We start from the raw sequence: 26,762 nt of genomic DNA on the forward strand, positions 1-26,762 counted from the left end.
GTCTGCTGAGCCGTGTATCTAATCCTCTCCTGTGTGATACTGTCTGCTGAGCCGTGTATCTAATCCTCTCCTGTGTGATACGGTCTGCTGAGCCGTGTATCTAATCCTCTCCTGTGTGATACTGTCTGCTGAGCTGTGTATCTAATCCTCTCCTGTGTGATACGGTATGCTGAGCCGTGTATCTAATCCTATCCTGTGTGATACTGTCTGCTGAGCCGTGTATCTAATCCTCTCCTGTGTGATACTGTCTGCTGAGCCGTGTATCTAATCCTCTCCTGTGTGATACTGTCTGCCGTGTATCTAATCCTCTCCTGTGTGATACTGACTGCTGAGCCGTGTATCTAATCCTCTTCTGTGTGATACTGTCTGCTGAGCCGTGTATCTAATCCTCTCCTGTGTGATACTGTCTGCTGAGCCGTGTATCTAATCCTCTCCTGTGTGATACTGTCTGCTGAGCCGTGTATCTAATCCTCTCCTGTGTGATACTGTCTGCTGAGCCGTGTATCTAATCCTCTCCTGTGTGATACTGTCTGCTGAGCTGTGTATCTAATCCTCTCCTGTGTGATACTGTCTGCTGAGCCGTGTATCTAATCCTCTCCTGTGTGATACTGTCTGCTGAGCCGTGTATCTAATCCTATCCTGTGTGATACTGTCTGCTGAGACGTGTATCTAATCCTATCCTGTGTGATACTGTCTGCTGAGCCGTGTATCTAATCCTCTCCTGTGTGATACTGTCTGCTGAGCCGTGTATCTAATCCTCTCCTGTGTGATACGGTCTGCTGAGCCGTGTATCTAATCCTCTCCTGTGTGATACTGTCTGCTGAGCTGTGTATCTAATCCTCTCCTGTGTGATACTGTCTGCTGAGCCGTGTATCTAATCCTCTCCTGTGTGATACTGTATGTAACTCATCGGTCGGTGATTGATCCCCTGTCTATATCGGATCTGGTTGTGCTCGGTCGGGTGTAGATCGTTAGTGATTCCCGCAGATCTGATCTGGCGCAGACCAGGGGCCGATTGTTGCGGGTCTGTGGTCGGTTGTGGTCTCCGCCCTCCGCAGTCTCAGTCCCGGGATGAATGGACGAGCTGTGCGCCAGACTCCCCGCACTGGATCCCGTTATCAGGCAGATTCCCCGAGTCTCGGCTCCTCCTGGGACTTGTAGTTCTATCTTTAATGGATTACCTTGGATATTAGACAGATTTCTTATCAATGAACTACATTAACCAGAGTGCAGCGCGCAGCAAAACGCCGCACTCCTGAGCCCGATATCTCGGGGGTTGTAGTTTTATCGAAGCGTCACACTCATTGGATAGTGTTGGTTGTAATGGGGATAGGACTACATTTCCCAGGTTGCACTGCGCCCCTGCGGTGCTCAGAGCCTGTAATGTGCGGCTGGATGGAGTGGGCTCGTGTATTCCAGGGATGAGCCGGAGATGAGAGGCGGAGGGACTGGGACAAAGGCCTGAGGAGCGGCGGCGGCACCGGGGAGTGCGACTGCTGTGCGGTACGTGCTGCTGCGTCTTAATGTCACCCATATATAGTATATACCCCTACATATATACCTGAGCTACTGTGTCCCCCCCCTCATATATATATACTGTATGTACCCCCATATATATATATACTGTATGTACCCCTATATACAGTGTACCTCTATATACAAAGTGTACCCCATATATACTGTATATACCCCCTATTTACAGTGTACCCCCATATATATACTATATGTACCCCCATATATATATACTGTATGTACCCCTATATACAGTGTACCTCTATATACAAAGTGTACCCCATATATACTGTATATACCCCCTATTTACAGTGTACCCCCATATATATACTATATGTACCCCCATATATATATACTGTATGTACCCCTATATACAGTGTACCTCTATATACAAAGTGTACCCCATATATACTGTATATACCCCCTATTTACAGTGTACCCCCATATATATACTATATGTACCCCCATATATATATACTGTATGTACCCCTATATACAGTGTACCTCTATATACAAAGTGTACCCCATATATACTGTATATACCCCCTATTTACAGTGTACCCCCATATATATACTATATGTACCCTCTATACACAGTGTACCCCCATATATACTGTATGTAACCCTATACACAGTGTACCCCCATATATACTGTATGTAACCCTATACACAGTGTACCCCATATATACTGTATGTACCCCTATACACAGTGTACCCCATATATACTGTATGTACCCCCTATATATACACAGTGTACCCCCATATATACTGTATGTAACCCTATACACAGTGTACCCCATATATACTGTATGTACCCCCTATATATACACAGTGTACCCCCATATATACTGTATGTACCCCCTATATATACACAGTGTACCCTCATATATATATACTGTATGTACCCCTATATATACATAGTGTACCCCCATATATATATACTGTATGTACCCCTATATATACATAGTGTACCCCCATATATATATATATACTGTATGTACCCCCTATATATACAGTGTACCCCCATATGTACCCTCTATATACACAGTGTACCCCCATATGTACTGTATGTGCCCCGTATATACACAGTGTACCCCTATATACAGTGTACCCCCATATATATATACTGTATGTACCCCCTATATACACAGTGTACCCCATATATATATATACTGTATGTACCCCTATATACAGTGTACCTCTATATACAAAGTGTACCCCATATATACTGTATATACCCCCTATTTACAGTGTACCCCTATATATATACTGTATGTACCCTCTATACACAGTGTACCCCCATATATACTGTATGTAACCCTATACACAGTGTAGCCCATATATACTGTGTGTACCCCTATATATACTGTATGTACCCCTATATATACAGTGTACCCCATATATACTGTATGTACCCCCTATATATACACAGTGTACCCCCATATATACTGTATGTACCCCCTATATATACACAGTGTACCCTCATATATATACTGTATGTACCCCTATATATACACAGTGTACCCCCATATATATATACTGTATGTACCCCCTATATATACAGTGTACCCCCATATGTACCCTCTATATACACAGTGTACCCCATATATAATGTATGTACCCCGTATATTCACAGTGTACCCCCATATGTACTGTATGTACCCTCTATATACACAGTGTACCCCCATATATAATGTATGTACCCCGTATATTCACAGTGTACCCCCATATGTACTGTATGTACCATCTATATACACAGTGTACCCCTATATACAGTGTACCCCCATATATATATATATATACTGTATGTACCCCTATATATACAGTGTACCCCCATATGTACTGTATGTACCCTCTATATACACAATGTACCCCATAAATAATATATAATGTATGTACCCCCTATATACAGTGTACCCCCATATGTACCCTCTATATACACAGTGTACCCCATATATAATGTATGTACCCCGTATATTCACAGTGTACCCCCATATGTACTGTATGTACCCTCTATATACACAGTGTACCCCCATATATAATGTATGTACCCCGTATATTCACAGTGTACCCCCATATGTACTGTATGTACCCTCTATATACACAGTGTACCCCTATATACAGTGTACCCCCATATATATATATATATACTGTATGTACCCCTATATATACAGTGTACCCCCATATGTACTGTATGTACCCTCTATATACACAATGTACCCCATAAATAATATATAATGTATGTACCCCCTATATACAGTGTACCCCCATATATATACTGTATGTACCCCTATATATACAGTGTACCCCCATATGTACTGTATGTACCCTCTATATACAGTATACCCCATATATAATGTATGTACCCACTATTTACAGTGTACCCTCATATATATACTGTATGTATCCACTATATACACTCAGTGTACCCCCTATACTGTATGCACCCCTATATACACACAGTGTACCCCCTATATACACACAGTGTACCCCCATATACACTTTATGTACCCTCTATATACAGTGTACCCCTATTTACTCTTTGTAACCCCTTTATATACACACATTGCACCCCATATATAATATATACTGTATAAACTCCCTATATACACAGTGTACCCCAATATACAGTATATACTATATGTACCCTCCATATGTACATTTGTTCTGCTGTGAACCCCTTGTACATAATATATACTTTATATACCCCCATATATAAATGCTGTGCACTCCCATCTGTGTGTACACCTGTACTCTTGCCATATATCCCCGTATACACTGAATACCTGCACACGTGATCAGTCTCCAGGTCCCTGTTGCGCAGTGGGGTTGTAATCCCATCTGTTGCATCATCTTCCCCGTATACGGTGCAGGCCCTTCAGCAGCGCACATTTCTTGGGTGGTAGTGGGTGCATGGGAGGGGAGTTACCCCCCCTCTGGGATAAATATGCCGGTATAACATAGGTCATCAGATGCGCCATGCCCCCCGCCGATGTACAGAAATCTACTGAGAGCGGAGCCTTATGTACATGCCGCCGGGCCTCCATCATAGCGGCCTCGTCCTGGGGCAGAAAATGCAGAGCTTCTCTGGGACCCCCCCAGAGGTCGCAGCCTCCCTCTCCCGGGACCCCCCCAGGGGTCGCAGCCTCCCTCTCCCGGGACCCCCCCAGAGGTCGCAGCCTCCCTCTCCCGGGACCCCCCCAGGGGTCGCAGCCTCCCTCTCCCGGGACCCCCCCAGAGGTCGCAGCCTCCCTCTCCCGGGACCCCACCAGAGGTCGCAGCCTCCCTCTCCCGGGACCCCACCAGAGGTCGCAGCCTCCCTCTCCCGGGACCCCACCAGAGGTCGCAGCCTCCCTCTCCCGGGACCCCCCCAGAGGTCGCAGCCTCCCTCTCCCGGGACCCCCCCAGGGGTCGCAGCCTCCCTCTCCCGGGACCCCCCCAGGGGTCGCAGCCTCCCTCTCCCGGGACCCCCCCAGAGGTCGCAGCCTCCCTCTCCCGGGACCCCACCAGAGGTCGCAGCCTCCCTCTCCCGGGACCCCACCAGAGGTCGCAGCCTCCCTCTCCCGGGACCCCCTTCGTCCCAGACCGCATGGCCCCGGGGTCGTCATCCTCGTTATTGGAGGCTCCAGTGAGGCACAGTGGCCTCCAGTTAGCGAGCCGTGGCCCCTGTCCTCCGGATTACTCCTGAGCCCCCTCCGTCCCTGTTGGGCAGATGTTTGGGGGCAGCGGTGCAGAGCGGCCGGGTATTACTGTGCGGCTAGGGGGGGGGGGGGATTAGGTGTCTTGTGACCTCGTTATCACAGCAGGACTCGTGCGCCCCCCCTCCCCACTCGTGCTGTGCGCAGACCCTGCAGCTGCCGGGTCAGAGGATGGGTGGGCTCTGCGGGGCAGGTGGTCCGCACTCAGCGTCTCTTCTCTCCAGCAGGTGACGGGGATGTGACGCTCGGTGGTCTGGCGCCGTCCCGGCAGCGTGGACTCTTCATAGTGGAACGTGTCAGATGATAAGGCAGCCGTGTGTGAGGAGTGGACGGAGGTAAATGTGCGGACCCCCGGGGCTCCCAGCTGACGCTCGCTCACATCTCTGCCACACGGTCATTGCCCTCCTCAGTGCCAGCAGCTCCTCGGTGTGCCAGGGTGGAGGCCCATGCTGCGGAGCGGTGGGACGCCAGGTCCCCGGGCACAGGCAGCTTGGGGGTGCTGGTCAGGATGAGGTGCTCCTTGCGATTATGGCTCCTCAGCACCTCCGTCCTGCTCTTTATCATGTCCCTCCTCTTCACCTTCTCCCACAATGGGACGGAGGTCCCGATCTACTCAGAGCTGGGGGGATGGGCGTCAGCTGAGGGGCATCCAGTCCGGCTCGTGCCAGGTTACCCCGGGGTGAGGCATCGCCCCCCTCTGCCATCCATCTCACGGGACTGCTCCTGTCACCACTGCCTGCGCCAACCGGGGGACTCCGCCTGGTTCGACAGTCACTACGATGCAGCCATCTCCCCTGTGTGGACCCTGGAGAACCGGGAGCTGCCAGCAGATGTCCAGCACTGGTGGATGGTGAGTAGAAAGACCCCTGCAAAATGCCCACCTTCAGCAATGCTGAGATACACCCCGGCTGAGATACTGCTGTACCACAGGAAATCACTGCAGGTATCTGGATGGATCTGCACATGATAAGGGACTGGAAAATTATCCCTTTAAAGGGTTTTCTGTCTAAGAAGCCTAATTCTTGTAGATTGTCTCCTTCCCCTGCATAAATAAGATCCTGTCTGCAGCCACCACTAGGGGGAGCTCCCTGTATACAGAGATACATGATAAGATCCTGTCTGCAGCCACCACTAGGGGGAGCTCCCTGTATATAGAGATACACGATAAGATCCTGTCTGCAGCCACCACTAGGGGGAGCTCCCTGTATATAGAGATACACGATAAGATCCTGTCTGCAGCCACCACTAGGGGGAGCTCCCTGTATACAGAGATACATGATAAGATCCTGTTTGCAGTCACCACTAGGGGGAGCTCCCTGTATACAGAGATACATGATAAGATCCTGTCTGCAACCACCACTAGGGGGAGCTCCCTGTATACAGAGATACATGATAAGATCCTGTCTGCAGCCACCACTAGGGGGAGCTCCCTGTATACAGAGATACATGATGAAATCCTGTCTGCAGCCACCACTAGGGGGAGCTCCCTGTATACAGAGATACATGATAAGATCCTGTTTGCAGTCACCACTAGGGGGAGCTCCCTGTATACAGAGATACATGATAAGATCCTGTCTGCAGCCACCACTAGGGGGAGCTCCCTGTATACAGAGATACATGATAAGATTCTGTCTGCAGCCACCACTAGGGGGAGCTCCCTGCAGACATTACCTCTGATTTCTGGGCGTTGCGATGTGTACGCTGTGGGTCTCGTTCCTCATTGCTGCTTTGTGTCCATCAGATGCTGCAGCCTCAGTTCCGGTCACACAACACCCTGGAGATCCTGACTCAGCTTTTCCAGATCATTCCAGGACAGAACCCCTACAAGCAGCGGGACCCCCTCCTCTGCCGGCGCTGTGCTGTGGTCGGAAATTCTGGCAACCTGCGGGGATCCGGCTACGGGAAAGACATAGACGGCCACAACTTCATCATGAGGTAGGATGGACATATGTGACCCTGGGCCCAGACCCCCATGTATCACGGAGCCCCCAGCTTATGACCACTGCTATGTGGGGAGCAAATGGATTGAGGCATGAGATGTGGCTGATAACAGGGAGTAATAGATTGTAGTCTCCTGTCCTACAGTCTCCTCCCCCAGTAATGGCTGATAACAGGGGGTAATAGATTGTAGTCTCCTGTCCTACAGTCTCCTCCCCCAGTAATGGCTGATAACAGGGAGTAATAGATTGTAGTCTCCTGTCCTACAGTCTCCTCCCCCAGTAATGGCTGATAACAGGGGGTAATAGATTGTAGTCTCCTGTCCTACAGTCTCCTCCCCCAGTAATGGCTGATAACAGGGGGTAATAGATTGTAGTCTCCTGTCCTACAGTCTCCTCCCCCAGTAATGGCTGATAACAGGGAGTAATAGATTGTAGTCTCCTGTCCTACAGTCTCCTCCCCCAGTAATGGCTGATAACAGGGGGTAATAGATTGTAGTCTCCTGTCCTACAGTCTCCTCCCTCCAGTAATGGCTGATAACAGGGAGTAATAGATTGTAGTCTCCTGTCCTACAGTCTCCTCCCCCAGTAATGGCTGATAACAGGGGGTAATAGATTGTAGTCTCCTGTCCTACAGTCTCCTCCCTCCAGTAATGGCTGATAACAGGGGGTAATAGATTGTAGTCTCCTGTCCTACAGTCTCCTCCCCCAGTAATGGCTGATAACAGGGGGTAATAGATTGTAGTCTCCTGTCCTACAGTCACATCCCCTAGTAATGGCTGATAACAGGGAGTAATAGATTGTAGTCTCCTGTCCTACAGTCTCCTCCCTCCAGTAATGGCTGATAACAGGGAGTAATAGATTGTAGCCTCCTGTCCTACAGTCTCCTCCCTCCAGTAGTGGCTGATAACAGGGAGTAATAGATTGTAGTCTCCTGTCCTACAGTCGCCTCCCCCAGTAATGGCTGATAACAGGGAGTAATAGATTGTAGACTCCTCCCCCAGTAATGGCTGATAACAGGGAGCAATAGAGTGTAGGTCTTTTTTATTTATAGAAGAAAACATTACAGGACACAAAACACAAGAACAAAACTGCAGAACAAGACGACAAAAACCGACACAAATCACAGAAATAGAAGATCCGACCTACAGAGAGAGAACAAAATCCCCCCAGGAATATATACATAGAGAAGAACTAACTATTATACAACCTATAAGACCCCCGGCCCAGCTTCATTCATACTACTATATACAATCCCACACAACGCTCACACCATCCTATATACACATAAAACACGCCGTCCTATATACAAGATTATATACAATAAAACACTAAACCTAATATACCGTATATACAACCGGACACTAACACTAACCTACTGGTCCCACTGCCTGACCTTAGTCACCCCCTTACCGCAGCTCATTCACACCACAGAAAACCAAAAATAACAAGATATACAATAGTGACATGGACAATTTTAAACCTTTTTTTTTTTTTTTTTGTAATTTTTAATATATATATAAAACACAGCCCTACACTAACTATCCCGCCACCCCTGATCCAGCTCTGGCCACAAAGTTCAGGATTACTCCGAGCTAGGATCAGGCCCCAAAGTTTTTCCCCAGGCGGGGCCTGGACCAGGCCAGATCAGTCCTCTTATCACCGCTGATGAAGAACCCCCCCAAATCCCCCACCCAACCTAACTAAAACCCCCTATTATACATTATATACAATATATACAGGACACAACCTACACACTCACCATCCAAGGCTCAAGTTCGATGCCGGCAAACCTTCTATTCAGGAGACAGAAATACAAAACAAAAATCTAGGGTGGAAAGACATCAGCCCACCACCAGGATATAGGAGTACTACCGGACTAAGGCACCCTGAAGGAAAAGCCCCTCCAGAGACGGGCCGCCCTCCGGGCACCCAGTCCTTCATACTCCAGAGAACGTACCTTCACCAGGTCACCTAGGATGTTCCTACAGACTTCATCTACATGGAGGATTTTACTCTGCGTCGAGACTAAAACTCGTGCGTTCCACGTGAAATACCTGACCACTGCGCTGACTATGAATAAAGTGTCTCGGTCCCTTCTCCCAAGGTCTCCGAACGCTCCATAGGCCCACCCGGCGTAGGACAGAGTAGCCAGCCACGGCCAACCAATGGAAGCCCCCACCCTGTTGTACACCTCTGTATTAAAGGGACAATGAAGCAGGAAGTGCTCCATGCTTTCCAGCACGTTAGCACAAGCCTCACGGGGGCAATTCCTGTCCTCGGAGCTCCTGTACTTCAAATTGTCCCTCACATACAGCTTACCATGGAAGCAGCGCCAAGTCAAGTCCCAGTACTTCTTGGGGATCCTGCTAGAATTTAACAAACTCAACCCAACCTCCAGATCCCGACTTGGGCAGTCTTTGAGGACCAATGGACTCTGAAAATGAGAAAGCAAGACCCTCATATCGAGGAGTTTCCTCGGGAGGGACCTCACCTCCCACATTCCCAGACCCCACCGGCGGATCATTTTCAGAACCGGGGTAACGTAAGCCGGGAGATGCCCGTGTGGTGTGCGGAGATCCTTCACTCTTCCCCCTGTCTCCCATTCCTGGAAGAAAGGCTGAAACCATCCCTTGCAGGAGAATACCCACGGAGGAGCCCTCTCTTTCCAGAGGTTTGCCACGTTCACTTTCAAGAAGGTGTTCACTAGGAACACCACGGGGTTCACCATATTCAAACCCCCTAGTCTCCTCGTGCGGTAAGTGACCTCCCGCTTGACTAGGTTCAGTCTGTTCCCCCATAACATCTGGAAGAACAGACTGTAGACCCGTGTCCAGAGAGGCCCTGGCAAGACACAGACGCTGCCCAGGTAGATTAGTAAGGGGAGCAGGAAAGGTTTGCACAGGCCAACCCTTTCCCTCAGGGTCAAAGACCAACCCCTCCATTGGTCCACTCTTTGGGCGACACCTTTGATTCTGCCTTCCCAGTTTTTCGTGGGGTAATCACCCTGGCCGAATTCGATGCCCAGGACTTTGGCATGTTCTTGGGGTTCGGGGAGGGTGTCCGGAAGATCAAACCCGGGATCTCCGCCTCCCAGCCAGAGACTCTCACACTTATCCTGGTTGACCTTGGACCCGGATGCCTCCGAGTAGCGCTCCACTTCTGACATCACCGCCGCTGCCTCCTCTTGCGAAGAAACAAAGACGGTGACATCGTCCGCGTAGGCCACCACCCTCAGGATAGCCTCCGGTGCCGCCCCGCCCATCCGCACCCCCGCCAACGGTCCACAATCGATCCTTCTGAGGAAGGGATCGATCGCAAACGCGTAAAGCAAAGGGCTAAGAGGACAGCCCTGACGGACACCGGATCCTACCCCGAAAGGTCGTCCAATCCACCCATTCCCAGAGGGAAAGTCTCAGCCCCTGCATACAAGGTCTTAAGCCAGTCCACAAACCCTCCAGGCAGACCATACCTCAAAAGAGTGGACCAGAGGTACTCGAGGTTAACCCGATCAAAGGCTTTTGCCTGATCCAGGGTCAGCAAGAACCCCTTCCAAAGGCCCGCCCTGCCTTGCTCCACGGCCTCTCGGACACCTAGAACAGCACTAAAAGTGCTACGGCCAGGAACGCAACAGTGCTGAACCTCCGAAAGGAGCCGGGGTGCAAACTTCACCAGCCTGTTGAAAAGTATCTTAGCCAAAATCTTCCTGTCCACATTGAGAAGTGCTATGGGACGCCAGTTCTCAATGCGTGACGGATCCTTACCCTTTGACAAAATGATCAAAGCTGACCTCCTTAATGATCTCGGCAGAGTGCCCGAGGAGAGACACTCGTTAAACACCTGAGTCAAGAGGGGGACCAAAGAGTCCCTAAAGGTCCTAAAGAACTCAGATGTTAATCCATCCGGACCTGGCGACTTTTTGGGCCTAAGCCCATGAATCGCCAGTCTCACTTCCTCTTTTTTGATCGCTTCTGCCAAACCGCCCAGCGAGAGGTCAGCCCCTGGCTCAGGAACAGATTCAGCCAGGAAAACCGACATCCCGTCACGATCCAGCTCCCTCCTTCCCAAGAGGTGCGAGTGGTAGGAACTGACGACCTCCAAGATCCCTGATCTGGACCTTCTCAGGGACCCCGTACTGTCCACCAGCCCCGTCACTATCTTACTATTCACTGACATCTTACAGTTTCTGTAAGGGTCGGGCGAGCAGTACTTCCCGTAGTCCCTCTCGAAAACCAAAGATGCGTGCCTATCGTACTGACACCTCTTCAGCAAGGACTTCACTCTGGAGATCTCCTCGCGGCTACCTCCAGTCGAGACAAGATGCTCGAGTTTCCTCCTCAGGCTCTGATACAGGCGATCCCTGTTCAGGCTTCTGAGGTTCGAGAGCTGCCGGAAGAATCTCGCCACCCGATGTTTGAACATCTCCCACCACTCTGACTTAGTGTTACTTAGGCCCAGCAATGGTACCTGGCTCTGAAAGAATTCCTCAAAAGACCGTCTTACAGCTTCTTCCTCAAGGAGTGATGAATTCAGCTTCCAATAGCCTCTTCCCATCCGAGGAGTCTCTGTAACCTTGAGAGAAAACATAATCAAACAGTGATCGGAGAACTCCACCTCCACAACCGACAACGGCGAAGAGACGGCCTCCTCCTTCAAATAAAACCTGTCTAGCCTAGACCTGCACTGACTACCTCTAAAAAAGGTGAATCCCGTGTCGCCCGGGTTGTGCCGGATGTGGACATCCACCAGGCGAGCCTCACTCACTATCCTGTTTAACGCGACGCAGTCATAAGCCAGCCGGTCTCCGGAACCTCCTCTATCACAGGATCTCGTGACATTGTTGAAATCCCCTCCGAAGACCACCTGCCGACTCGAAAATAAAAAAGGTTTGATCTTCAGGAAGAGACATTTGCGGTCCCACTTGGACTGGGAACCATAGATGTTAATGAGCCGAAGCTCTTGTCCCCCCATGGAGACATCTAGGATCAAGCATCTCCCCATTTCTAATTCGATCACTCGTCTGCATTCAACCGCTGCGGTCTTAAAAAGGACCGCCACCCCGCTATACGGCTCGGCCGCAAGAGACCAGTAGGAGGGCCCATGCCTCCACTCCCGCCTTGCTTTATGCAAGGTTGATATATCGGTCAACCTGGTCTCCTGCAAAAACAAAATGTCGGCGTCAAGTTGGCCGAGAAAATGAAAGGCCGTGTACCTTGCCGCATCTGACTTTATGCTGCAAACATTAATAGTGGCCAGCGTCAACGGGGTGGGTGCCGCCATCATGATTGATTGAATTAGATAGCCTTTTTCTTCCCACCACTGACAGTCCCAACCTCTTCCTCCGATAACGACGGGTTTTTAGTGCGCTTAAGACAAACAGACTCGTCCATTCTCTCCTTACATACATTCTTGCCCTTGTCTGGTGGTCCTGGGTTAGTCGTCCCCCCAGAGGGCTTTGTATTTGCCCCCCGAGAGGAAGACCCAGCCATCTCCTGAGCCCCAACCACCTTATCCGCAACCTCCGGCCCCGGGTCCCCACTTCCCCCCTCCAGAGGGAGGTCCTGGAGAGCCCCGAACAGGTTGGAGAGATCCACCAGAGGGGGGGCGGCTGAACCCTCCAATGGCGCCTGGATCACGGCCAGAGAGTCGGAGAGGTCACACTCCAAAGAGGCAGCTCGAGACCTGGTCCCCCTCCTACCTCTGGCCGTTTTTCTGTTACCCTTTTTCTTTTTCTGTGACCACTCCCCCTCTCCCTCATCTAGACTGTCACCAGAAGAGGGTTCCTGAGAAGACGTGGCGTCCTCTCGCTCTTCCCTTTCAAGTCTCTTGACTTCCTCGCTCAATTCACTGTCTTTAGGATCCTCAGCTGCAAGTGAAGTACCTGGGTCAGAGTTTAGGGACATTACTCCCTGCCCCCTGTCCCCACGGCGCTTCTCCTGCCGCCTGATGGTGGATGGCGGCAGCTTGCTCCTCACCGGTTCCCTGCCTCCCCCGCCCCTACTGGTCCCTTCACCGGCAAGATTAGTTCCAGCTTTCGCCTGTCCCGCACTCGCCGCTTTCAGGACCGCATTGGCGAAGGAACGCGGACAGCGACTGAACGGGTGACCGAGGTCACCACACAAGTTACACCTAATCCTGCGACAGGCAGCAGCAAGATGACCGAGGTCCCCACACAGTGCGCATTTCTGGGTGGTACACTGCGCACTGAAGTGTGTGGGGCTACCGCACCTGTGACAGACCTTAGGCTGCCCCCGGTAGAAAATCAAGATCCTATCCCTCCCCAAAAAGGTTGAGGAGGGGATATGGGTAACAGTGTTTCCCGAAACCTTCAATCTCACCATGAAGGTCCAGGCCCCTGACCAGATACCATGGTCATCCAGATTCTTTTCGGGAATATTGGTGACCTCTCCGTATCGACTCACCCAGGTGGTAATGTCCATACAGGAAAGCGACTCGTTACTAGTCAAAACGGTCACTTTCCTGACTGAATCTTGGCGGGTTATTGCCAGGGGAAAGAGACCATGCCATTCGGGGCGACTCCGAGCCAGCTCATGGCGAGACCAGAAAAGCTCAAGGCCCTCCGGTCTCACGAAGCTGACATCGAAGTAGGAGGTCCCGTAGGGATGGATCAAGGCAAAGATGTCATATGCCGCAAAGCCCATCCCCAGCAGGAGCTCAACCACCTTCGACCTATCAGGACAGGCATCCTTGCTTACCCACTGGAGACGGACCACGTTCCTACGGTTACTCCTCTGCCCCGTTGTCGGCAGAGACCAGACAGTCTCTGCCCCTCTATCTCGAAAGGCTGAAAGACCATGTCTCTCTATCCAGAAAGACAGATCAACCTCCCTCCCCTCTACAGTGATGGAGCTCTCCCCTCTCCTCAGGGCGTCCAGGAGCTGCTGTTGCAAGTCACCATCCCCAGGACCACCAGACGAGGGCGCACTACTACCCCCAGCACTGACAGCTCCTGAATAGCTTTGGGCTGAAGCCCCAGCCAATGCTGGGGGGGCAGCGGGACCATCGCCTACTTCTCCACCAACACCAGTGCTGCTCCCACCATTCACTCCACTATTACTCTCACCATTTGCTGCATCACTACTCCCAGCATTCATTCCACCACTACCCCCATCATTCCCACTACTCCCAGCATTCATTCCACCACTACCCCCATCATTCCCACTACTCCCAGCATTCATTCCACCACTACCCCCATCATTCCCACTACTCCCAGCATTCATTCCACCACTACCCCCATCATTCCCACTACTCCCAGCATTCATTCCACCACTACCCCCATCATTCCCACTACTCACAGCATTCATTCCACCACTACCCCCATCATTCCCACTACTCCCAGCATTCATTCCACCACTACCCCCATCATTCCCACTACTCCCAGCATTCATTCCACCACTACCCCCACCATTCACTGCACCACTACTTTCATTCCCTTTATTTGTCACCCCATTTCCTCTGCTGTTCTCTGCACCTTCCACAGTCACCTCCATTCCTTCCTCCCTTGTGTCTGGTGTCTCTGCACTCACACTTGCTGGACCGGGGGAGGGGAGCACTCCCAGAGACTCCTTTCCTTGCAGCACCACACCCGTTTCCCTTTGGTTGCTGCTGGCTTTCTGCAGGTCGTCTCCTGGAGCGCCCCGCCCCCCTACTGCAGCATTTTGGTCCTTGTGCTGGGCAGACTGTTTGTTGGGCACTGCTGCCCGCCCTGCACCCACAGACTTTGGGGTCTTAGTGTCCTTTTTGGGCGCTGGGGCACACTGCCCCCCTGTCGCAGCAGTGCGCCCAGTATTCTTGGCGGATGTTTTTTTCACATCCCTCCCGGCCTCCCCGGCCCCAGTGATAACCGGCTTAGCCGCAGAGGGCAGGGAGGGAAACTCCACTGTAACGGGTCTGGGAGGCGGAACCTCTGGGCTACAATACAAGGGGGCGGTCCTTGTAAGGGAGCGGGTGGCGACCAGGCAGGCAGTCACAGGAGGTGACCTGGACAGTCTCTGAGTGAACGGGACAGTCTCTGAGTGAACGGGACAGTCTCTGAGTGAACGGGGCTGGAGGTCACGGCAAGTGACCGGGGCAGTCTCTAGGTATAGGGTTGGTACGACCTGTGGCGGCTGAAGATAGACGAGAGCTCCCAGGTGAGCAGGCGAGAGTCTCTGGAAGAACGGGTGGTCACAGCATGTGACGGCAGAGCCTCCAGGAAGACCAGCGGACAGGCGACAGATGAGCGCTCCTAGGTGAGCGGGCAGAAGTCTCTGGACAGGCGGGTGGTCACAGCACGTGACGGCAGAGCCTCCGGGTAGGCAGACAGACAGGTAGCAGATGAGCGCTCCCAGGTGAGCGGGCAGGAGTCACTGGACAGGCAGGTGGTCACAGCACGTGACGGCGGAGCCTCCAGGTAGGCTAGCAGGCAGATAGCAGATGTGCGCTCCCAGGTGAGCGGGCAAGCTGGTCCATGGACAGACTGACAGGAGTTGGTAGGCAGACCGTCGGACCTCAGGCAGGCAGGCAGGTAGCTGATGTGCGCTCCCAGGTGAGCGGGCAAGAGTCTCTGGAATAGCTGGTGGTCACAGCACGTGACAGCGGAGCCTCCGGGCAGGCAAGCAGGCAGGTAGCTGATGTGCGCTCCCAGGTGAGCGGGCAGGCTGGTCCTTAGACAGACTGACAGGAATGGTAAGGCAGACCGTCGGACCTCAGACTAGCAGGCAGGTAACAAGTAATCAGGCAGGAATCTGGCAGGTAACTGGCAACGGGACCTGAGGGCTGAAGCACAGGTGAGACACTGGTGCAAACAACATTGCTCGGGCACCTCCATTTTGGAGGAGGTGCCTTATATATGATGAAGTCCTCCGGCCATTGGCCGGGGACTCCTTAGGACGACGCGCGCGGCCCCTTTAAGAGGAGGGGAGCGCGCGCGTGCGCGCCCTAAGCACAGGGGCCGGGAAGGAGCGCGCGCTGAGAGCAGAGCGGGAGGAGGACGCCGGGAAGGAGCGCGCACTGACAGCAGAGCGGGAGAGGGACGCCGGGCACGGGGCAGAGCGGTGAGGGGAGCAGCGTCCCTGCCTAGCAGAGGGCAGGGACGCCGGCACTACAGTACCCCCCCCTTTAGGCCCCCCCTTTTTTAGGCCAGACAGAAATTTAGCTAGGATGAGAGGGGCATGGATGTTCTCCCGGGGCTCCCACGTTCTCTCCTCAGGACCAAACCCCTTCCAATCTACCAGAAAAAAGGTCTTTCCTCTTACCCTTTTGGTGGCAAGAATGTTCTCTACCTCAAACTCGTCCTCAGCGGAAACCGGAGCAGGAGGCGTACCTGTAGACTTGGAAAAAGAGTTAAGTACCACAGGTTTGAGGAGAGATACATGGAAGGAGTTAGGGATCCGTAAGTTGGCCGGGAGTTTCAATTTATAGGCCACCGGGTTGATCTGACTGGTGACCTCCAGAGGACCGATGAACCGAGGCCCTAACTTGTAAGAAGGTATCTTGAGCCGGACATATTTAGATGAGAGCCAGACCTTATCTCCTGGACGAAATTGTGGAGGATCCAGGCGTTTTTTGTCAGCGTGTCTTTTCATACGCTCGGATGACAGAAGGAGTGCGGATCGGGTACTCTCCCAAATGGAGGAAAATTTGCTAACGAGAGATTCCGCAGCCGGGTTGTCCACCGAGGTGGAGACAGGAAAAGGAATCCGAGGATGCTGACCAAAGACTACAAAAAACGGGGATTTGGAGGAGGATTCGCTCTCGTGATTATTGTAAGAGAACTCGGCCCATGGTAGGAGATCCACCCAGTCAGAATGGTGGGCATTAACGAAGTGCCGGAGGTAACTGGTCAGGTTCTGATTGATCCGCTCCACTTGACCATTGGACTGTGGGTGGTAAGCGGAAGAGAAGTCCAGGGTGACGTCTAGTAGTTTACAAGTGGCTCTCCAGAAGCGTGAGGTGAACTGTACCCCACGATCCGACACGATGTGGAGGGGCAGGCCATGAAGACGGAAGATGTGACGAATAAAGTCTCTAGCTAGCTCGGGTGCAGACGGGAGGCCTGGTAGGGGAACGAAATGAGCCATCTTGGAGAAGCGGTCAGCGACCACCCAAATGACCGTACAACCGGCAGAGAGTGGGAGGTCAGTTATGAAGTCCATTGCAATATGCTGCCAGGGGGCAGCAGGTACTGGGAGCGGAAGGAGGCGACCGGCTGGCAGATGTCTCGGAACCTTGTTGCGGGCGCAGGACACACAGGCAGAAACAAAGTCTATTACGTCCTTGTGCAGGGTAGGCCACCAGTAGTGCCGGATAATAAGCTTGAGGGTCTTTTTCTGACCGGCATGGCCAGCTAGTTTAGACGAATGGCCCCAGTGAAGGATCATCTCCCGATCAGGTACTGATACGAACGTCTTTCCGGGAGGGAGACGATTTAGACTCACGGGAGCCACCTGCATTACTCTGGCGGGATCGATGATGTGTTTCGGATCTTCCTCGAGATCAGATACCAGAAAGGATCGAGACAAGGCGTCCGCCTTGACGTTTTTGTCAGCCGGGCGAAAATGAAGGACAAAATCAAAACGAGCAAAAAACAAGGACCACCGGGCTTGGCGCGGGTTAAGTCTCTGGGCATGCTGGAGGTAAGCCAAGTTCTTGTGGTCAGTGTAAATTATTACCGGGTGAAGAGCCCCCTCAAGCAGGTAACGCCACTCCTCCAATGCCAGTTTGATGGCCAATAACTCTCGATCTCCTATGGAATAATTGCGCTCTGAGGAGGAGAAGAGTATAGAGAAGAAGCCGCAAGTTACCATCCTCCCGGAAGAAGATTTTTGAGTAAGTACCGCTCCAGCTCCAGAGGAGGAGGCGTCCACTTCCAGGAAGAACTGCTTGTTGCCGTCCGGGCGATGCAGCACCGGGGCGGAAGAAAAGGCCTGTTTTAAGGAAAGAAAGGCTTCTTCTGCTTCGGGCGGCCACTGTTTGGGATTAGTACCCTTACGGGTGAGCGCGGAAATTGGGGCAGTCCGGGAAGAGAAGTGTGGTATGAAGAGGCGGTAGTAGTTGGCGAAGCCCAGGAACCGCTGAATGGCTTTCAACCCCTCCGGTCGGGGCCATTTCTCGATGGCAGACAGTTTCTCTGGATCCATTCGTAGGCCGGTCTGAGAAATAATGTAGCCCAAAAACGGAAGCGAGGTCTGCTCAAAGAGGCACTTCTCGTATTTAGCGAAGAGGTGATTCTGCCTGAGCCTGAGCAGGACCTGACGAACGTCCCTCCGGTGAGTCTGGAGATCCGGAGAGAAGACCAAGATGTCGTCCAGGTACACCACTACGCAGGAGTAGAGAAGGTCCCGGAAGATGTCATTGACCAACTCTTGAAAGACGGCAGGAGCGTTACAGAGACCAAAGGGCATTACCAGGTATTCATAGTGGCCGTCCCGGGTGTTGAATGCCGTCTTCCATTCATCCCCCTGACGGATACGAACCAGGTTGTACGCCCCACGGAGGTCTAGTTTGGTGAAGATTCTAGCCCCCCTCAGACGATCAAATAATTCTGGAATGAGCGGAAGGGGGTACTTATTCTTCACCGTGATCAGGTTTAGGCCTCTATCGTCTATACAGGGACGGAGAGAGCCGTCCTTCTTTTTGACGAAAAAGAAGCCTGCTCCCGCCGGGGAGGTAGATTTCCGGATGAATCCCCTGGCCAGATTCTCCTCAATATATTCGGACATCGACCGGGTCTCAGCAGCGGATAAAGGATAAATACGCCCACGGGGAGGAGAAGTACCAGGTAACAGGTCGATGGGACAGTCGTATGGTCTATGAGGGGGTAGTGTCTCTGCCTCCTTTTTATTAAAGACATCAGCATAAGACCAATAAGGAATCGGAAGTCCAGGTAGATTAGCTGGGGTAGGAGAGGGATGGACGGGGACCAGGCAGGTCTTATGACAGTCTTGTCCCCAGCGAAGGACCTCTCCGGTTTGCCAGTCAAGCACGGGTGCATGTCTCTGGAGCCAAGGTAGACCTAGCAAGAGGGCGTGAGAGAGTCCAGGCAGAACATGAAAGGAGATACTCTCAGAATGCAGCATTCCCACCTGCAGAGTAATGGATTCGGTGATGAGTTGGATGGGGCGTGGTAAGAGCCCCCCATCCACGGCAGCCACAGACAAGGGTACAGCCAGAGGTTTGGTGGGGATGCGGTATTTCTCTACCAGGGACTGTGAAATAAGATTCCCGGCTGCTCCAGAGTCCAGTTGGGCTAGTTCGAAATAACGGTTCTCCCCGTAGACGATTGAAACTGACAACAGCAGAGATGGAGAGGATTTATTCTTGTCTAGGTTGACCTCTCTGAGCGAACCTAGACACAGGCGTTTCCCGACCTCTCCGGGCAGGCACGGATCCGGTGCTCCTTACTGCCACAGTAGAAGCAGGTCCCCTCGGCGCGGCGTAAGTCCTGACGGGTCTTGACCATCTTGGTCTGGTCGACCTGCATAGGCTCAGGAGGGTGTACCTGGTTAGAGACAGAAGGAGTGACGGGTTTCTGAAAAGTAGGAGCTAGACGTAGTAACCTCCTCTCACGGGTGACCTCTCTGGCACGCTCCTGGAACCGTAGGTCAATCCGGGTGGCAAGAGTTATTAAGTCATCGAGAGTGGTAGGAATGTCCCGACCGGCAAGTTCATCTTTAATACGGCCGGACAGACCCTCCCAGAAGACGGAAACCAAAGCGTCGTTATCCCAGGCCAGCTCCGAGGCAAGGGTACGGAACCGTATGGCATATTGGCCCACGGTGAGGCTCTCCTGACGGAGGCGTAGCAATGATGATGCGGATGAGGTCTTCCGTCCGGGTTCGTCGAAGACTTTCCGGAAAGCCGTGAGAAAAGCAGGCAAGTTGGACACCAGGGGGTCTCCTCTCTCCCATAGAGGATTTAGCCAGGCCAGAGCCTCCCCGGTGAGATGGGACATGATGAATGCAATTTTGGCTCGGTCGGAGTTAAACTGGTGGGACAATAGTTCAAAGTGCAGGGTGCACTGATTTATGAAGCCCCGAGCCTGGACGGAGTCGCCTCCGAAGCGAGGAGGTGCAGAAAGCCGGGGTCCGGGGTAGGATACCATGGTATTAGTGGGCAGCGGAGCTGCCGGATTGCGAGACATGGCACTGGCGGAGGTTGTCGGTGGAGCAGTCAGAGTATCCAGGCGAGTATTGACATTCCGCAGGTGACCCAGGATGGACTCCTGTTGGGACCTTTGACGGGACAGTTCATGACACAGGTCCGAGAGCGAGGGAGCTTGGGTGCCACCGGGTTCCATGGCCCGAGCAAACTGTAACGGGTCTGGGAGGCGGAACCTCTGGGCTACAATACAAGGGGGCGGTCCTTGTAAGGGAGCGGGTGGCGACCAGGCAGGCAGTCACAGGAGGTGACCTGGACAGCCTCTGAGTGAACGGGACAGTCTCTGAGTGAACGGGACAGTCTCTGAGTGAATGGGACAGTCTCTGAGTGAACGGGGCTGGAGGTCACGGCAAGTGACCGGGGCAGTCTCTAGGTATAGGGTTGGTACGACCTGTGGCGGCTGAAGATAGACAAGAGCTCCCAGGTGAGCAGGCGAGAGTCTCTGGAAGAACGGGTGGTCACAGCATGTGACGGCAGAGCCTCCAGGAAGACCAGCGGACAGGCGACAGATGAGCGCTCCCAGGTGAGCGGGCAGAAGTCTCTGGACAGGCGGGTGGTCACAGCACGTGACGGCAGAGCCTCCGGGTAGGCAGACAGACAGGTAGCAGATGAGCGCTCCCAGGTGAGCGGGCAGGAGTCACTGGACAGGCGGGTGGTCACAGCACGTGACGGCGGAGCCTCCAGGTAGGCTAGCAGGCAGATAGCAGATGTGCGCTCCCAGGTGAGCGGGCAAGCTGGTCCATGGACAGACTGACAGGCAGGCAGGCAGGTAGCTGATGTGCGCTCCCAGGTGAGCGGGCAAGAGTCTCTGGAATAGCTGGTGGTCACAGCACGTGACAGCGGAGCCTCCGGGCAGGCAAGCAGGCAGGTAGCGGAGAAGCGCTCCCAGGTGAGCGGACAGGCTGGTCCTTAGACAGACTGACAGGAATGGTAAGGCACACCGTCGGACCTCAGACTAGCAGGCAGGTAACAAGTAATCAGGCAGGAATCTGGCAGGTAACTGGCAACGGGACCTGAGGGCTGAAGCACAGGTGAGACACTGGTGCAAACAACATTGCTCGGGCACCTCCATTTTGGAGGAGGTGCCTTATATATGATGAAGTCCTCCGGCCATTGGCCGGGGACTCCTTAGGACGACGCGCGCGGCCCCTTTAAGAGGAGGGGAGCGCGCGCGCGCGCGCCCTAAGCACAGGGACCGGGAAGGAGCGCGCGCTGAGAGCAGAGCGGGAGGAGGACGCCGGGAAGGAGCGCGCGCTGACAGCAGAGCGGGAGAGGGACGCCGGGCACGGGGCAGAGCGGTGAGGGGAGCAGCGTCCCTGCCTAGCAGAGGGCAGGGACGCCGGCACTACATCCACAGAACTCCCTATGTCCGGCGCTGTGAGTACCTCCACAGCCTCGCCCCCTGCACTGTTCCCCGCACAGATGGCAGCATCGCCGGACGTCCTCCTCCTCTCCCCACCTTGCCTCTGCCTCGAGCCCACTGCAGAGCCCGTGCCTTTAGGTTTGGTGGGGTTTACACAGGAGGTGGCAGGCGCAACATCAGACATTGGTACATACTTATAACTCACCACCTCCTGTGCGGCTCCTCCCGTCTTCTTCCTCCTCTTTTTTTTCTCCTCCACTGGATCGTCCTCCCCGAAGGAAAACCGTGTCAGGTCCACTGGAGACTCCAGCAGTCGGATCTCCCTCAGCAGTCCTCCTTCCTCTTCCTCCACCGACACTCCAGCCTCTGCTGTCGGAGTCCTCTGCCCTGCAGGGAGACCACTGGAACTCCGGCTCTACCCCTCACTGGCTCCAGCACCTGAGACTCCAGTCACCTCTTCATCCTCCTCCTCCTCTTCACTAAGGACGCTGGCTGGCGGTTCTCCTGAGGTGTTTAACCCCTTCATTTCGGAGAACCGCCGCTGGTTCTTAAACCTCTCCAGGAAGGGACCTGCGCTTTTCTCAATCCCCTCCCGGAGGAGCACTAACCTGACCACCTCGTCTCTGAGGGCTTTAAACCTCTGGGAGGTCGCGGGTCTCTCCTTGTTGGACGCCCGGGTGTTCAGGACCCGGGCCTCCCTCAGCTCCTCTTTCAGCTGGGTTAGTGCTTTGCCGGCGTCCTCGTATTCTCGTAACGTGGCGACCACTCGGGAGGAGAAGGAACTTGTGGACTCGCTGGAGCTCATCTCCCCCCAGGATCTTGCTGGACTCTTGTTCCTGGGGCCTGGGGTGCCCCGGTCTCCCTCTCTGGGCGGGCGGTGAACAGTCTCGGGGTTGGAGTAGGTGGGTATGTTTTTCTTCACCGTACCCGATCTCCTCACTCCCTCTCCTCACTCCCTCCTGGGCCGGTTGTTGTGGCTCCTTGTCCCCCGCCGGCATAGACCGGGGGATAGGAGGCTGGGAAGCCATGCCGGCCTCCCAGTAGGCCTGCCTCTCCCTGGGGAGAAGAGAGGCAGACGACGACCCTCCTCCTGGAAGTGCTTGAGCTCAGGAGGCAGGTGCTACTCTCAGCACCGCTCCTCCTGTCCTGTATATATACACTGCACAATACCACTCCTCCTGTCCTGTATATATACACTGCACAGTACCACTCCTCCTGGAAGTCCTGGAGCTCACGAAGCAGGGAGAAACTGATTGTGGGCACCTGTCCTACAGTCACCTCCCCCAGTAATGGCTGATAACAGGGAGTAATAGATTGTAGTCTCCTGTCCTACAGTCTCCTCCCCCAGTAATGGCTGATAACAGGGAGTAATAGATTGTAGTCTCCTGTCCTACAGTCGCCTCCCCCAGTAATGGCTGATAACAGGGAGTAATAGATTGTAGTCTCCTGTCCTACAGTCTCCTCCCTCCAGTAATGGCTGATAACAGGGAGTAATAGATTGTAGGTCTTTTTTATTTATAGAAGAAAACATTACAGGACACAAAACATAAGAACAAAAACTGCAGAACAAGACGACAAAAACCGACACAAATCACAGAAATAGAAGATCCGACCTACAGAGAAAGAACAAAATCCCCCCAGGAATATATACATAGAGAAGAAATAACTATTATACAACCTATAAGACCCCCGGCCCAGCTTCATTCATACTACTATATACAATCCCACACAACGCTCACACCGTCCTATATACACATAAAACACCGTCCTATATACAAGATTATATACAATAAAACACTAAACCTAATATAACGTATATACAACCGGACACTAACACTAACCTACTGGTCCCACTGCCTGACCTTAGTCACCCCCTTACCGCACCTCATTCACACCACAGAAAACCAAAAATAACAAGATATACAATAGTGACATGGACAATTTTAAACCTTTTTTTTTTTTTTTTTGTAATTTTTAATATATATATAAAACACAGCCCTACACTAACTATCCCGCCACCCCTGATCCAGCTCTGGCCACAAAGTTCAGGATTACTCCGAGCTAGGATCAGGCCCCAAAGTTTTTCCCCAGGCGGGGCCTGGACCAGGCCAGATCAGTCCTCTTATCACCGCTGATGAAGAAACCCCCCAAATCCCCCACCCAACCTCCAGATCCCGACTTGGGCAGTCTTTGAGGGCCAATGGACTCTGAAAATGAGAAAGCAAGACCCTCATATCGAGGAGTTTCCTCGGGAGGGATCTCACCTCCCACATTCCCAGACCCCACCGGCGGATCATTTTCAGAACCGGGATAACGTAAGCCGGGAGATGCCCGTGTGGTGTGCGGAGATCCTTCACTCTTCCCCCTGTCTCCCATTCCTGGAAGAAAGGCTGAAACCATCCCTTGCAGGAGAATACCCACGGAGGAGCCCTCTCTTTCCAGAGGTTTGCCACGTTCACTTTCAAGAAGGTGTTCACTAGGAACACCACGGGGTTCACCATATTCAAACCCCCTAGTCTCCTCGTGCGGTAAGTGACCTCCCGCTTGACTAGGTTCAGTCTCCTCCCCCAATAATGGCTGATAACAGGGAGCAGTAGCCCGCACACGCATACTCTTCGCGGTGGGTGTATGTTGATGCTGTGCTGCGGGGGGCGCTCTCCCGCTCTGTCCCCTGTCAGGATGAACCAGGCCCCGACTCTCGGCTATGAGGGGGACGTCGGCTCTCGGACCTCCCACCACTTCATGTACCCGGAAAGTGCCAAGAATCTCCCGGCCAACGTCAGCTTCGTGCTGGTCCCGTTCAAGGCGCTGGACCTGCTGTGGATCACCAGCGCACTCTCCACCGGGCAGATCCGCTTGTAAGTACGGGGGTCCGGGGGGCCGAGCTGCCACTGATCTGTCACTGACCGCCCGTCTCTCCCCACAGCACATACGCTCCGGTGAAGGCCTTCCTGCGGGTGGACAAGGACAAGGTGAGGACGGAGCCACGTGGTGGGGGCGGGGCAATGAAGGCAGGGCATGCTGGGCAAAATGTAGGTGCAGCAGGGTGAGATGGTGATTGGAGCAGTGGGTGGGGCTGATATACGGTGAGCAGTTTGTGGGTGTGGCCAGTGAGCAGTGGGCGGGGCTGATATACGGTGAGCAGTTTGTGGGTGGGGCTGATATACGGTGAGCAGTTTGTGGGTGGGGCTGTGAGCAGTGGGCAGGGCTGATATACGGTGAGCAGTTTGTGGGTGGGGCTGTGAGCAGTGGGCTGGGCTGATATGCGATGTGCAGTTTGTGGGTGGGGCTGTGAGCAGTGGGCGGGGCTGATATACGGTGAGCAGTTTGTGGGTGGGGCTGTGGGCTGATATATGGTAAGCAGTTTGTGGGTGGGGCTGTGAGCAGTGGGCGGGGCTGATATACGGTGAGCAGTTTGTGGGTGTGGCCAGTGAGCAGTGGGCGGGGCTGATATGCGATGTGCAGTTTGTGGGTGGGGCTGTGAGCAGTGGGCTGGGCTGATATACGGTCAGCAGTTTGTGGGTGGGGCTGTGGGCTGATATATGGTAAGCAGTTTGTGGGTGGGGCTGTGAGCAGTGGGCGGGGCTTATATACGGTGAGCAGTTTGTGGGTGTGGCCAGTGAGCAGTGGGCTGGGCTGATATGTGATGTGCAGTTTGTGGGTGGGGCTGTGAGTAGTGGGCGGGGCTGATATACGGTGAGCAGTTTGTGGGTGGGGATAATGAGCAGCGGGTAGGGCTGATGTCTGGTGTCTCCTCAGGTTCAGATCTACAATCCGGCCTTCTTTAAATACATCCACGACCGCTGGACGCAGCACCACGGCCGCTACCCCTCCACCGGGATGCTGGTGTTGTTCTTTGCGCTCCACGTGTGTGACGAGGTGAGTGTTGGCGGTGCTGTGACTCCGCCCTCCCGGCGGTGTAGGGACTCCGCCCTCCCGGCGGTGCTGGGGACTCCGCCCTCCCGGCTGCCGGCGGTGCTGGAGAGTCCGCCCTCCCGGTTGCCGGCGGTGCTGGGGACTCCGCCCTCCCGGCTGCCGGCGGTGCTGGGGACTCCGCCCTCCCGGCAGTGCGGTGACTCCGCCCTCCTGGTTGCCGGCGGTAACCTTCCTGTTTTCCTCAGGTCAATGTTTTCGGCTTTGGCGCGGACGCTCGGGGTAACTGGCATCACTACTGGGAGAACAACCGCTACGCCGGCGAGTTCCGGAAGACTGGAGTGCACGACGCCGACTCTGAGGCCCAGCTCATCAACGCGCTCACGCGGGAGGGAAAGATCAAGGTGTACGGCAGCGGGGCGCCGTGAACCCCGCCCACTCAGAGCTCCGCCCACTCCGAGCTCCGCCCTCTGCTGGGAGGCTGCCATGTTCCTGCCTCTGGAATGTGACTTTTGCTGTGACTTTTGCTGGGGTGAGATCAGTTACCTGCGCAGTATTGGGGTCTCCGCACCCTGTATGACCCCCCCTCCTCCCCGACAGACTCCGCCCTCTCCTGCCGCTGAGCAGGGGCGGGGCTGTCACTGACAATCTGCTGGGGCGTGGCCTCATACAATCATTGCATCAACCAATCACGTGGAGGTGTCTGGCGCTGCTCCGACCACTGGGGGGCGAGAGGGAGTCGGCGGTGCGGGCCTGCAGGATGATGGTGAGGAGGGGTCCGTGCACATGGACAGGACGGTACCTGCCCCCATCGCCCTCCTTTTTTCGGCTGCTCATAGCGGTGGCCCCGGACTCGTGTCTTGGGCTCCTGATATCCAGGCGGCTCCGGCCATGGAGTCCTCGTGGTTCATCCCCAGCTGCTGTGATTGGTTGCTCTGGGTCACATGACCTTGGCTCGCAGTGTTTGAACATTACCAGTGTTGATATCGGTGACCTTTGTGGCCCCTCGGGCTCCTCGGGGGCGGGGCTTATCAGTATTAGCAGCTGGGGCGGGGCTTATCAGTATTAACAGCAGCTGGGGCGGGGCTTATCAGTATTAACAGCAGCTGGGGCGGGGCTTATCAGTATTAACAGCAGCTGGGGCGGGGCTTATCAGTATTCTCCGCTCTGCACTTTCATTATGGAAGGATTTGAAGTAATAAACAGGAATCAGTTGTC

General features: G+C 53.8%; 1 protein-coding gene across 2 annotated transcripts; it reads left to right on the top strand.

Moving 5' to 3' along the window:
• The first annotated feature begins 1,328 nt into the window (after positions 1 to 1,328).
• ST3GAL2 (ST3 beta-galactoside alpha-2,3-sialyltransferase 2) lies at positions 1,329 to 26,762 on the top strand. 2 transcript variants are annotated; one of them, XM_073659834.1, is made up of 7 exons: positions 1,329 to 1,503; positions 5,435 to 6,060; positions 6,952 to 7,145; positions 24,350 to 24,529; positions 24,598 to 24,643; positions 25,431 to 25,550; positions 25,793 to 26,762. In XM_073659834.1, exons 2-7 carry the CDS (start codon positions 5,719 to 5,721, stop codon positions 25,970 to 25,972), a joined length of 1,062 nt encoding a protein of 353 aa, XP_073515935.1. In that variant the 5' UTR covers positions 1,329 to 1,503; positions 5,435 to 5,718; the 3' UTR covers positions 25,973 to 26,762. The 2 variants fall into 2 exon arrangements, with proteins under 2 accessions (XP_073515935.1, XP_073515936.1); XM_073659835.1 differs by having other exon boundaries at positions 5,438 to 6,060.

The sequence above is a fragment of the Phyllobates terribilis genome, unplaced genomic scaffold (assembly GCF_046119375.1).
Source record: "Phyllobates terribilis strain yellow unplaced genomic scaffold, ASM4611937v1 Scaffold_14__1_contigs__length_39327217, whole genome shotgun sequence".
In the NCBI taxonomy this organism is placed as follows: Eukaryota; Metazoa; Chordata; class Amphibia; order Anura; family Dendrobatidae; genus Phyllobates; species Phyllobates terribilis.